This window comes from Ovis canadensis, chromosome 6 (assembly GCF_042477335.2).
Source record: "Ovis canadensis isolate MfBH-ARS-UI-01 breed Bighorn chromosome 6, ARS-UI_OviCan_v2, whole genome shotgun sequence".
Lineage (NCBI taxonomy): Eukaryota > Metazoa > Chordata > Mammalia > Artiodactyla > Bovidae > Ovis > Ovis canadensis.
In genome coordinates, this window is record NC_091250.1 from 62,387,669 (window position 1) to 62,400,477 (window position 12,809).

The 12,809-nt window shown below is 36.0% G+C and overlaps 1 protein-coding gene across 5 annotated transcripts in view; it reads left to right on the forward strand.

Annotated features, from left to right (window-relative positions):
- TBC1D19 (TBC1 domain family member 19) overlaps positions 1–10,286 on the forward strand; it is a 146,893-nt gene extending 136,607 nt beyond the window's left edge. For all 5 annotated transcript variants that reach the window (XM_069593819.1, XM_069593822.1, XM_069593821.1 and 2 more), the window contains 3 exons: positions 3,271–3,386; positions 8,078–8,148; positions 9,151–10,286. In XM_069593819.1, coding sequence (XP_069449920.1) covers positions 3,271–3,386; positions 8,078–8,148; positions 9,151–9,225 — 262 coding nt within the window. In that variant the 3' untranslated portion in view covers positions 9,226–10,286. The remainder of the gene's footprint in view (positions 1–3,270; positions 3,387–8,077; positions 8,149–9,150) is intronic.
- The last annotated feature ends 2,523 nt before the right edge of the window (positions 10,287–12,809 follow it).

Genomic DNA, 12,809 nt, shown 5'->3' on the forward strand with positions numbered 1-12,809 from the left:
CATGAAGTGATGGGACCAGATGCCATGATCTTCGTTTTCTGAATGTTGAACTTTAAGACAACTTTTTCGCTTTCGTCAAGAGGCTTTTTAGTTCCTCTTCACTTTCTGCCATCTAATCCTAATTAACTTCCAGTCTCTTTCCTATTACTATCACATTGCAGGTAGTTTCAGTGAATTTGAGGTAGGGGTGGGGACAAAAGCATTCGGGCTATGGCAGTGCCTTGGGCTTCCGTGATGGCTTAGCAGGTAAAGAATTCGCCTACAGTTGAGGAGACATGAGTTTGACCCCTGGGTCAGGAATATCCCCTGGAGAAGGAAATGGCAACACACTCCAGTATTCTTGCTTGGGAAATCCCATAGCATTATCACTAAAAAAAATGTGCATGCTTAATTAGAAAATACTTTATGCAGGATTTACAATATACATCTTTAATCTATCACATTTTATTTTCAAATAAACTCCAGGCCTGGAGGGCTTCACAGGCAAATTCAGCCAAACATTTCAGGGAGAAATAATACCAATGATTGTTTTTCTCTGACTGCTATCAAGGTCTTTGTCTTTGTTTCTCAACGGTTTATTTATGATGTATCTGGACATGGATTTCTTGGGTTTATCCTGTTCAGGGTTTGTTGAACATCTTGAATTTGAGTGTTATTTCTTTTGTCAAATTTAGGAAGTTTTCAACCATTATTTCTTTTTTTTAGGTTCCATCTTTTTTTTCCCCAAACTTTAAACTTTTTATTTTGTATTAGGGTATATCCAGTTAACAATGTTGTGGTAGTTTCAGGTGAACAGCGAAGGGACTCAGCCATGCATATACATGTATCCATTTTCCTGCAACCATTATTTCTTCAAATATTTTTTTTTCTGTACCACTCACATTCATCTTTTCTTCTGGAACACAAATATTAAAACTTTTGGTCTTATCCCACAGGTTTCTAGAGCTCTTTTCATTTTAATTTTAATTCTTTTTATTCTGTAGTTCAAATTAGACACTTTCTATTGACTTATACTTAAATTCACTGGCTCTCTCATTGTTTATTTCCATTTTGCTGTTGGATTCATCCAGTGAGGGTTGCTTTGTTGTTGTTATCATTTTTGTATTTTTTAGTTCTAAAATTTATATTTGGTTTTAACAAAACTCAGAAATGTACATAATAAAAGCAAATTCCACTGTATATAAATAATGCATCAATAAGCTTTATTTCTAAGAAACTGATTCTGTGCTGGACATACTAGGGAGCAGGGGGGCATGGTATGTGGTACTGTTGGTCTAAGAAGACACTGTGAGAGATCCATAAAATGAAACTAGTTGAAGTCAATAATTTAGACTTAGAAGTGAATTTGTTTTGTTTTGGGCCCCACTGCATGCCTTGCAGGATCTTAGTTCTCAGACCAGGGATCGAACCTAGGTCCCCTGTAGTGGAAGCATGGAGTCCTAATGGCATGCCAGGGAATTAGTGAACTTTTAAAATTTAAAACATTCACTGGCCAAAAGTTTTATTGGCATCTATAAACTAATATTCTAAAACCAATGAAGAAACATGATTTATAATACTACTGCCTACATGTACTTTGTTATATTAGAGCAATAGTTATATAATATTGAGGAATTTCTGAAACTTAGGGGTCCTTTTTCAATCTTAGGAAAATTAATATGACATCAACAAAGGCAATCTCTAGATCCCATTTTCTCTTTTAAGAAAAAATCCTGGTATTTATATAATATTATGACAGTTTTAACAAAGAATTTGGCTAAAACCTCTCAGGGGCAGTCAAGTGATATTTAATTGCTAATAGATAGTAGAGAAATATGAGAGAGTATTTTCTCTCTTCAGGCACCAAGGCCAGGTTTGTTTCCTGATTCTAGAGATAAAATATTATTGTAACATAACCTCGTTATGAAACAGTAGGATCTCATACTTCTTAGGATTTTTTTTTTTTTTCACAAAATAGAATGTAACTGAATTTTCTTGTTGATATTTCAGAGTTCTGATGACTCCTTTTTAAAACTAAAGGGTTGAAATCAGAAATCTATTTCTAAGTTCTCTTATAGCTTTTCTATTTTATTTTTCTTTTGCTAAGTTGCTTCATTCATGTCTGACTCTTTGCAACCCTGTGGACTGTAGCCTACCAGGCTCCTCTGTCCATGGGATTCTCCAGGCAAGAATACTGCAGTGGGTTGCCATTTCCTTCTCCAAGGGATCTTCCCAACCCAGGGATCAAAGTCAGGTCTCTTATGTCTCCTGCACTGGCAAGTGGGTTCTTTACAGCTAGCACCTGGGAAACCCCTTATAGCTTTAAAACTATTTTTCCTTGTCTTCTTTGTATCCTTAGTAGCCATTTGAGTGAAATCTAGGAATATAATTTATTGAATTGGAAAAATATGCAGCTATAAGTATTTATTTAAGTATCCTGAATAAAAATTCAAATAATCTTGGCTTGCCTGGAACTGTTGAGACTATAAGATCACCTCACTGATAGCTAATTAGTACATATCCTGGAAAACAAAATGTAGAAGTGAGTTTTCTAAAGAATGAACTACAACATAAAGTAGGGCTCTGGAATATAATTCTTTCTCTTAATGCTTTTGAGACCACTAATTTGGGAACTCAAGGTTTCTCAGCTGAATTTTTACAGCTGTTAATAGAGTACTTGAGTTTTTTGAAATATATTTTATTGAAGTATAGTTAATTTACAATGTTGTAGTAATTTCTACTGTATGGCAAAGTGATTGAGTTATACATATTTTTCATATTCTCTCCCATTACGGTTTATCACAGGATATTGAATATAGTTCCCTTTGCTATACAGCAAGACCTCGTTGTTTATACATTCAGTATATAGCAGTTTGCATCTGCTCATCCTGAACTCCAATCCATCCTTCTCCCGTTGGCCTTGGCAACCACAAGTCTATTCTCTATATCTATGAGTCTGTTTCTGTTTTGTATATAAGTTCATTTAAGATTCGTATTTTAGATTCCACATATAAGTGATATCATATGGTATTTGTCTTTCTCTTTCTGACTTAATTCACTTAGTATAGTAATCTCTAATAATGTTGCTGCAAATGCCATCATTTTATTTCTTTTTTAAGGCTGAGTAGTATTCCATTGTATATGTGTAGAGTACTTGAGTTTTAAACGACTGTGATTTTTAAAACCCACAAAGGAGTTACTGTCATTGTAACTCATTGAGATCCTCTAATAATTGCTTTTTGATGAGAAAAAATTCCACCGGTAAAATATCTTGTTTTTCTTTGTTTATAGACTTCGCATATCATTTAAATGGATGGTTCGAGCTTTCTCTGGATACTTAGCTACAGATCAACTCTTGCTTTTGTGGGACAGAATCCTAGGATACAACTCTCTGGAAATTCTTGCTGGTAAGAGTAAGTGCTTGTTCATAAAACACATGCTGTTTCTATAGTAAAGCCTTTCTTTTCTTTCTAACATTTACCGTCTATAATTGGAATTGGAATCTACACTTGTCTGTCATTTCTAATTCATGAACATTTAGTCGATTTATCTGCCTTAGAAGACAAGGACTGATGTTCTGCAATCTAAATATGCCTGTGGAACTGCCCATCACCAGGCTATTCCTAGTCTTTCTTCATTGCTTCCAGGAATGTCAGTTTCCACTCCCCTGCTTCTAGTCCAGCCAGGGCATTTGTTCAGTCTCAGCACCTATGAGGTTTGTGCAGTGGAGTGTAGGTCTACTTCCGTTCTTCTCCTGACTCCTCTGATTATCTTGTAGTTCTGTTCTGTGCCCCTTCTCAGCTACTACCTAAAAGCCAAACCAAGACTGAGCCTCCCTGCATAGTTGAAATCTCTGTCTGTGAGTAATACATAAAAGTTTCCCCTTTTACTTATTCTCTTAAGTCAAAAAAATTCAACATTTTTTCAGAAAGTCACAAACTCATCTCTTATTTAATAATTAAGCAGTTCTTACAAGAGATATACACAGAGGGCAACTGTATGATAACACATATGGCACAGATTTCTTATATTATTTTGCTTCTCTGCATGTAAAATAGATTCAGTTGTTTCTATCACCAGGATTATCAGGGAATTCAAATAAATACTACAGGGTTTTCACATGGGTGGAGAGCTGAAAAGTTGCCAGAGTGCTGGTTCCAGCCTTCTCCAGTTGTGTGATACTGAGCAAATTATTTAAGCTGTGAGAGCCTTTATTTCTTTACCCAGTGACAGCATTGTAAAGTCACCTCTCTGGCCATCTGGAAATAATGCTTAATTGAAGACCCTTTTCCTGGAAAAGATTCTCTAGGTACAATATTAACATATTTTTGAGTGCTGAGAGGTCTAGAGTAATTAGGTGGTATTTTTTTAAAGGAAAGTTAGCATAATACTAAAGTGCCATGAAGATAACTGTTGTCCCTGGTGTAATCAGAGTTATCATTTACCAAAGTTTTTAATAACTCCCAATATCCTTCCATCTCAATTGTTTTTAAAGCCAATACAAATATGAGTTAGGAAAAAAAAATGGTGTGTCATCACCTCTTTTGGCTGAATGACTGTGATACATACCGTCTAGAGATGGAAGGAATCCTAGAGACCATCAAGTATAGCTTCTTTTAAATGTTTCTGGCAGGTAATACTTACCCTGTGTTTGAACATTCAGTGTTGGGTAATCCCTGTCTTATTGAATAAGACATTGTCTTAATGAATAGTGGCCTATTTCATTCTGGATAATATAACTTGTTAAAATGTACTGCTGTTGCACCAGGATCATGATCATGTTTTTTCTACTCTCACCCCCTTCTTTCCCCAAAGTCTTCTATTTTGCAGGCTAAGGAGTCTTGTTTTTTGCTAACACATCTCAGGTGATAGGATTTTAAGATTTTCCACCAAATAATTCTTTTGGGTGTTCATAAATTTTGAAGAGCGCTGTATTAATATGTAACTTTTTGTATGTTTTCAAAAAGATGTTAGAGCATGTTAAAGAAATGGGCTAAGTATTACAAAGTATTTTCTAATAAATAGGACCTTCCAAAAGTAGAATGGGCTTTTTAACTGCCATCTGAAGGGTTAAAAGATTTTCTATCATGAAAGAAATGCTAAACTATAAGACCTCAAAGCCTCTTCCAATTTAAATTCTCCCTTTCTGTGACTTATCATGCCCTCAGCAAGCTGAAGTAAAAGAGACATGAATGTTGAGTGCTGCATTTGCTCTAAGCCAAGCACTCTGCTGCATGCTTAATGCGTTAATAAGTTATTGATGCATAGGTGGAACGACAGTCCACGCCGCTGCATCCATTCGCTTTCTCAGAGGGTTTTTTAAAAAACCAACAGGGAAGAATGTAGAACATCTAGAAATGAAATTAGACTGATGGGAGTTCCTTCCATGGAATTCAAATAAAGAGACATAAGTCAAATAATTGCATGTAGATACCTGGAAAATTCCATGGACAGTGGAGCCTGGTGGGCTGCACTCCATGGGGTTGCAAAGAGTCAGACATGACTGAGCATGCGTGTGCACAGGTATATAAGTTAGCTTTGATCATTTTATACATTTTTTTCATCTGATTATATTAAAATAGAATATTTTGGGACCAACTTTTTTGCTCAAGTGAGTTTATAAAATTATATAAACTCCTTAATAATATTTTAGTAAATATTACTGGTTTAAACTGTGAATTTATTTGGGCTTTTTGAAGAACAGTTTAAAGCATGAGTATCTTAATGTTCATGATAGAGTTGCTTAAAATTCATGCTAACAATTTAAATGACCAAAAGTAAGTATTTGAGTTTCTATATTTCATATAAAGCATGAATTCAGTTGAAAATATCCCAAAGTATAGAGCTTTTCTCCTTGGCAAATAAGCCTGCTCTGTGGAAGGGCTGGGCAAACCAAACATGAAGTAGACAGAAAGGAACCTCTGTGATGTGACACCAAGATAAATAAAGGTTATGAGCACAGAAGCATTTTGGATGCTGAAGTTAATTAGTAACTCCTCTTTCATTCGCCCTCTTATCTACCTTTGGAAAAACTATTTCCCAGCATGTGAAACTCTTTCCTGCTACAGGAGAAAATTTGACCATCCTGTCAAGCTTTCACCAACTCTATTAAATTACACACAAAAAAGGAAATGGTGACCACATCCCTTTGCATATAAAATGTCTCCATTGTCAAATAGGATCCTAGATATTAGAGAACTATAAAGAAGTTGCTTGTCCACAGAAATGGTTTTCTTGGATATTCTTGTAAAAATGGAAGCTCAAGGAGTTTAAATTTTCACCATTCACAATTAAAGAGTAAATTCTTTGTTCCAGATCTCTTATATCCGTCTTTATATATTAAATAATTCTAGCTGACTTGACTTTTTAAATAAATTTATTCATTTCACCACAACCATCTTTTTTCCTCCAGAATTTTCCTAACTAGTTCTAATGCCTTTTTGACAAGCTTTCCAAAATCTGTTATCCCCTCAAAAACTACCTGTGCTTCCCAGTCACTCTGTGTCTACCTGGGGAAATTAAGAAACCTGGATCCTGACATCTACTCCCCAGGAACAGCCACCTGCCACCATCTACTCCCCAGGAATAGCCACCTAGCCACCTGATCCACCAGAGCATGGATTACCATGCACCATCCTCAGTCCATCTCTGGCAAACCATTATATTTTAAAATTGAAGTATTGTTGATTTACAGTGTTGTGTTAATATCTACTGTACAACAAAGTGACCAGTTATACATGGATATACGTTCTTTTTTATTCTCTTCTCCATTATGGTTTATCCCAAGGGAAAACCATTGTGAGGGTCAGAGGAGAAGACAGGTAGGATAGCACAGCGATTTCCATGTCAGGGATGAGTCATTACTGCTTACCTTCAGTCTCAAAAATTTCATCACACTGGTTAAATGCTTGGGCTCTGGGACCAGAGTTGAGTTTTCTATTATTTTCTACCTGTATGACTCTGAATATGTCATCCAAACTCACAGTGCCTCAGTTTCTACATTAGCAAGATGGGGCTAACAATAGTAATAAACACAGAGTTGATATGAGAATTAACTGTTCTTATGATTATTATTTCCATACTAGAAATGTATTTTTAACAATTATTTGTATTATCTATGCAATATACTTAGGAACCAGTCTTCCAAATAATTTTAAAGATTCCTTACCATTCATTTCCTAAACTTCAAGGACTTGTTGGGTAGGCAATACACTACCACTATGGTGATGAAAAAAATAGGGAGAAGTCAAGTGACCTCTGGGCAGTACTGTTTCCTTATCAGAGTTGCCAGAAGCTCTTACATGAGTCCTTTCATTGTTCATGATGACTCATTCCTTTTCGTAAGGTTTTATGGTAGATTATATAATAAGACATAATGCATATCAGCATTACTCTTTTCATATGCATATGACTAATGGGAACAAAAATCTAGATGTTTTCTACTCCATATATATTATTGACCTTCAAGATATTCTATAATGGTTTGATTTACTTTTTTTTTCAAAGTTTCAACTTATCTTTTCCTATAACCAACATTAATGTAAATATCAGGATCAATCCCCACAGTAGCCCACCCAACAGACATACCCAGTTTTGACACTCTAGGAAAGACAATAAATAACAAAATAGTATAACAGCATTTTTAAGGAAAGACATACTTGTTGCCACATTTTTATATAGGTACTACCTTGATACGTATGAAATATTATCTGATACATTTAAAAATTCAGTCTTCTAACTTTTCAGAAGCTTTTCCATTGCATCAATAAGAAACACCTGCATCAAAATAAATCTTCATAAGGCAGTCATTATATCTACCATTTAAAAACTGTTATAATTGAAGCCGTAGGTACGAAAGAAACAATTCATAAAATGCCTTTTTAAAAACCACTAAAATTTTCATTTTTTCCAAAGAAAATGAAATCCCCTCAGATACTGATCTCCAGAGAAGAAAATTTCCATTCCTCACCAGGCCTTAACTGAATGCAGTTGTGTTAAGCACTAGGCCTGAGTTTTCATTGTGGGTTTTGGGTATACCAGTAAATTGGTCAGGCTGATGAGTAGGCCAGCAGTTAAAATAGTGTTCATTCTTTTCCAGTCCTGGCAGCTGCTGTGTTTGCTTTCCGAGCAGTGAACCTGATGGAGGTGACATCACTGGCTGCAGCTGAAGTAAGGATAAGTTTCGCTGAGATGGGATGGAAATAGTTTCTGAGAGATTGCCAGGCTTGGGTACTTCAGTCTCCAATGCATAGGACACACATTACTCATAGCCTAATTTTTTATCTTGAGTAATGCCTATAAGTTTTAAGCTAAGTAATATTAAATATTCAGAATTTCTTAATTACTTGAAAACAATGTTCTTGTGAAGGGGTCATAAACAAGGTTATTATGAGAAACCATTATAACTTTTATGGGAAACAAGATACCTAGTAATTTTGATAGAAACTATTGAGGCTTGTGTTGCATTTTCTTATAATTGTTCATATCTGTGTGTTATGCTCGTAGAACAAAGACACACTAGTTGAAAGAATTAAAGGCCATACATTTGGTTGATACAGTAAAGATACATGGTTTTTGGTTATTTTTAGTAGTGAGTTAATTATTAAAGCTGGTTTCTTTTCAGTAGTATAAGTTATACCTGAAACATGGTTCAATTAAGTAGTGACTTACAATATTACTCTATTTGTTATCTCTCATAGAAATGCAATTTTATCCTTAAAATAGCTGCCTACAATCTTTGTTTAAAGGGAAGAGGATGTTTATGCATCTTGCAACTGAATAAACATTAATTCCTTCTTAAAATGATTTCCTAAAGTCAGTTACTCCTTACACTAGTATAACAAGACTAGGGTTCATAATGTACATTTATTTATAGAAGCAAATTGAAATGTCAGACCTCTTATAAACTCATGCTACCTTGTATATTTGAAGAAGGCTCAAGGCTAAAGTCCAGGTTATTTTCTACTGCACATTTGAGCATTTTGCACACGTTCTAACATTAAGATGTTCAGAAAAGAGAAGGAAGGTTGTGGCTTCAGATTTGGGACCAATCTGGAACACTTAGGGTGTGTTGCTGTCAGAAGTGCAATGGTTCTTCTGTGTTCGTTTCAGAGGCTTCGCTGTGCTGATCAGAATGCCGACACTAATCACTCCTTTCGTTTTCTGTTTCAGGCGGTTCTTGCTGACCTTTCTACTTTAAAAGTTATGCCTCTTCTTCAGATTTTTCTGTTTGCTACTGTCACCTGATCTTCTGCAAGGTCACTGACAATACATCTAGTTTTTCATTAGAAAGTAATCATGAACTATGCAAAATCTGCATAAAACCAAAATTAAACTTTGCATAAAGCCAATAAAGATCATGTTCCCTTCTCAGTTAAACCTAAGTAGTTTTTCACTTTTTGAAACAATAAGTCTGCACACCATGTATTGCACTGCATGCTGTTGATTTTCAAGAGAGAAGCAATAGACATAACTTCTGCTAAATCAAGCATACTATATAGATAATCCTGACTTGTAAAAGGCATGTAACTATATATGCAAAGAACTAAAGATATTGTAATAAACTTGAATAGGTAATGTAGCCTCTGGGATAATTCTGTCAGTTTGTAAATTTATCTTTAGATAATGAGTCATATTGTCTTATAAATTGCTCTTCACTCAGAGCAGGGGTGGGGTAAGATATGAAAAGACTTGAAAAAGATAATGCTTTTTAGTAGGAATGAAAATGTACTTTGGTGTTTTTAACAACTTGTCTCTCATCAGAGATCTTCTAGATCTCTCTCCATTTTATTTCTCCCTAAAAGGTCTCTCTTGGAGAAGGTCAGATACAATTGTTTGCACCTGACAGTGTTTTAGTCATCACTTTCTGAAAAAAAGAAAATTATGGAATGATCCCTTCAAATTTCTCAACTTTCCATCTCTCGGTTAGAAGACTTGACGCTGCTGAGGTGTGCTGCCAAATTCTCTTACTTCGGAAGTATCCAAAGGGGACACCCAAGAACTCGATGAAGGGAATGAAAAATAAAAACCATGTGTGCTTTGGCTGAAGCTTGGTTTAACAAGATTTACTTCTAGGGCAGAGCAGCTTAGAGAGACCAGAAGTAGAGACTGAAGACACTGTACGGCATCAATCTTATTTTGGTCCTATTATAAGTGGAGGGGCTTATTTTATATTACTTCTTAAAAACCTAGCATATCTGTAATATGGAATGATAGATTGTGGAGGGAAGAAGTCCAAAAATCAATGTCTTTCAATTTTATACTCAAATTCAAAATTCTAATCATTTCAATAAAATTCTGAATCAATATATTGATAGTCTTACTAAATGCCTAGAATTGTATAAAGTTTTATCAAAATCTATTTCCCGAGTCTTTCATTTAGAGAGTATATTTTAGGAAATGTATGAGGTTTAGCACAACACCACAAGTGTGGTGGAATTTTATATAACTACTAGTTATTAATTTGAACTTCTATATAATGCTTTTATTCATCAGGTACTTGTTGACCTTTGAGGACTAAATAACGACTAGAAGAAGCAAATAACCATTTATTCGGTAACTGATTCTTCATAAGCTCCACTTCATTGCTTTTGAAGGCAGTACGGTTATGATCATATGCTTTGCCATTCTGTGTACACAAATGCACTTTCATCACAAGGACAAGCACACACCTGTGACTGTTAGGAAGAGAGTTCTGAATGATTAAGGTCAAATGTGTACAGATATACCTACCTTTGGTTTGTTTCTTTAGGAGAATATTCATAAACTGTTTTAAACATAGCAATGTAGTAATCTAGTAGGAGAAACATTCAACTGGAGAGTTCTTGTCCTAGCTTTAAATCCCTAGATAACTTAATCTCTTATATCTGTAATTTGGCTGTGGGATATGGGAGACAGGACAGGCAACCGGAAGTTTTATATTTCCTCTGTTTACCTGACAGGGTTGAGTAAAACCAAATGAGAAAATATATTTGAAAGTTATTTTTTATTATTATTATAATACTACAAAGCACCAAACAAATATAAGAGGTTGTCAATAATTGATTTTACATATGACATTTTAAGGTCAAGTTGTAGAAAATAATATGTGAAGAGTGCCCAACTCCGTTAGCATCTGTGTGACTTCATTTGATAGTCTGAGGCCTTATATCTATAAGAAAAAAAAAATTTAATGAGCCATGGCAGAGCAGATCCTTTCATTTAGAAGGGGTGGCTCTAGCCAGTAGTTCTGAATCTGAATCCAAAAGCCAAGCCTGATAGGCTGCCACACACACCCTCTCAGCCATGTGCTGCTCCTGGCTGCTTGCTGAAATCCTGCATGGAAGGCAGGTTGCCTTGCCCACTCTGTCTCCCGCTGCGCTCCTCTTGTGACATCTCTTTGCCTCCTCCTTCCAGAATTCTCCCACGCCATCTCCTACCAACCTCTGACACTGCCTCACATAGGCTCTGCCAGTGACCACAAGGATCTGAGTGACCAGTGATAATTACATTGTTATGTGACCTGTGGCATTCTCACTTGGGGTGAAATAGCCTAATAGATTGATTTGGCTCTTCTGGATTTCAATTCACCCATTAATGTAGTATGTGTGACCTTATATTATGGAAGAGTTTATTGAATAACTTTTTTGATCAAATGTTTTGGTAACACAACCTTCTGGCTAACTGAAATTTCCAGAGTGTCTTAATTGCATAGTAACCCCTTACATTTAGCATAGTACCCCTTACATTTAGCATATCCTCTCTCTACGTATTTCATAGAGAAAATAGAGAACACTAAGCTTGAACCCCCTCAGCCTTCCACTTCACAACTTAGCTTTATTCCACTATACTTACCTCCTTCTTCCTAGTCTCAGGAAGTGTCTAATCTGTTCCTACAGCTCTCTAAATACAGGTCAATTGTGTCACTTACATGCTTAAAAATTAAACAATACCCTATTGCCGAAAGGATAAAGCTCAGGCTCTGTAGCAGAGTGGGGAAATTCGCCACAGCTTGATCTTTCCAGTCCTGTGTTCTCACGCTGATCCGTTATCCCATGCTTCATCCTCACCATATTACATGCTGCTCCTCAGCCAGCTATGGCCATGTACTTTATCTGTGTCAGTGGACCTCCATTTTTCAAGACCCCACTAAAAAAACTCTCCTCTGTTGTGAAGATACCCTTGAGCCTATAAACTGGAATTAATTACACCCTTCTCTGTTCTCATAAAACTTCTCATTTAGCAATACGGTGCTTTAGAGTAGTGATAGTTTTTTGCATATATGTTGTCTCATATCATTTTATTCTGAAGTCAGTTTTCATTGACTAGTCCTAGGAATGGACAATGAAAGAAGAAATCTGACCATGTGTTTGTACCCCCTGCCTTGTTCTAAAAATTGCTGGAATCTGTTAGTTCCTCCTCAGGACAGATAGTCTCCCTTCTTCTACAAAGACTCTAATTTTTATCCGGAGATCTACCTGTTCCTCCATGCACTTCAGATGAGGCTGACTCCCGCTTCCAGGGCTTCTGGGTCCTGGCCAAACCATCATTATGTATCATCCCTCTGGCTACAGGGATCTAGTGCAGAGGCTCAGGTTGTGCAAAATTAGTGAAACTTGATTATGAGGCTTTGGTTTAATCTTTCAGGGAAACTGAGTATGAAAAAAAGACAATATAAGATCTGGAGCTGCTGTGGCCTAAGAATGCAAAGAGTGAGAAGCTGCTCTGTTGACCTTGTTAATTCCCAGGTCACACTCTACCAGTCTACCCCTGGACTGTTTTGTTACATGAGCCAAAAGATTATCTTTGCCACAAGAAGATAACTGATGGTGTAGTTATTTTGCCTTTTAGGA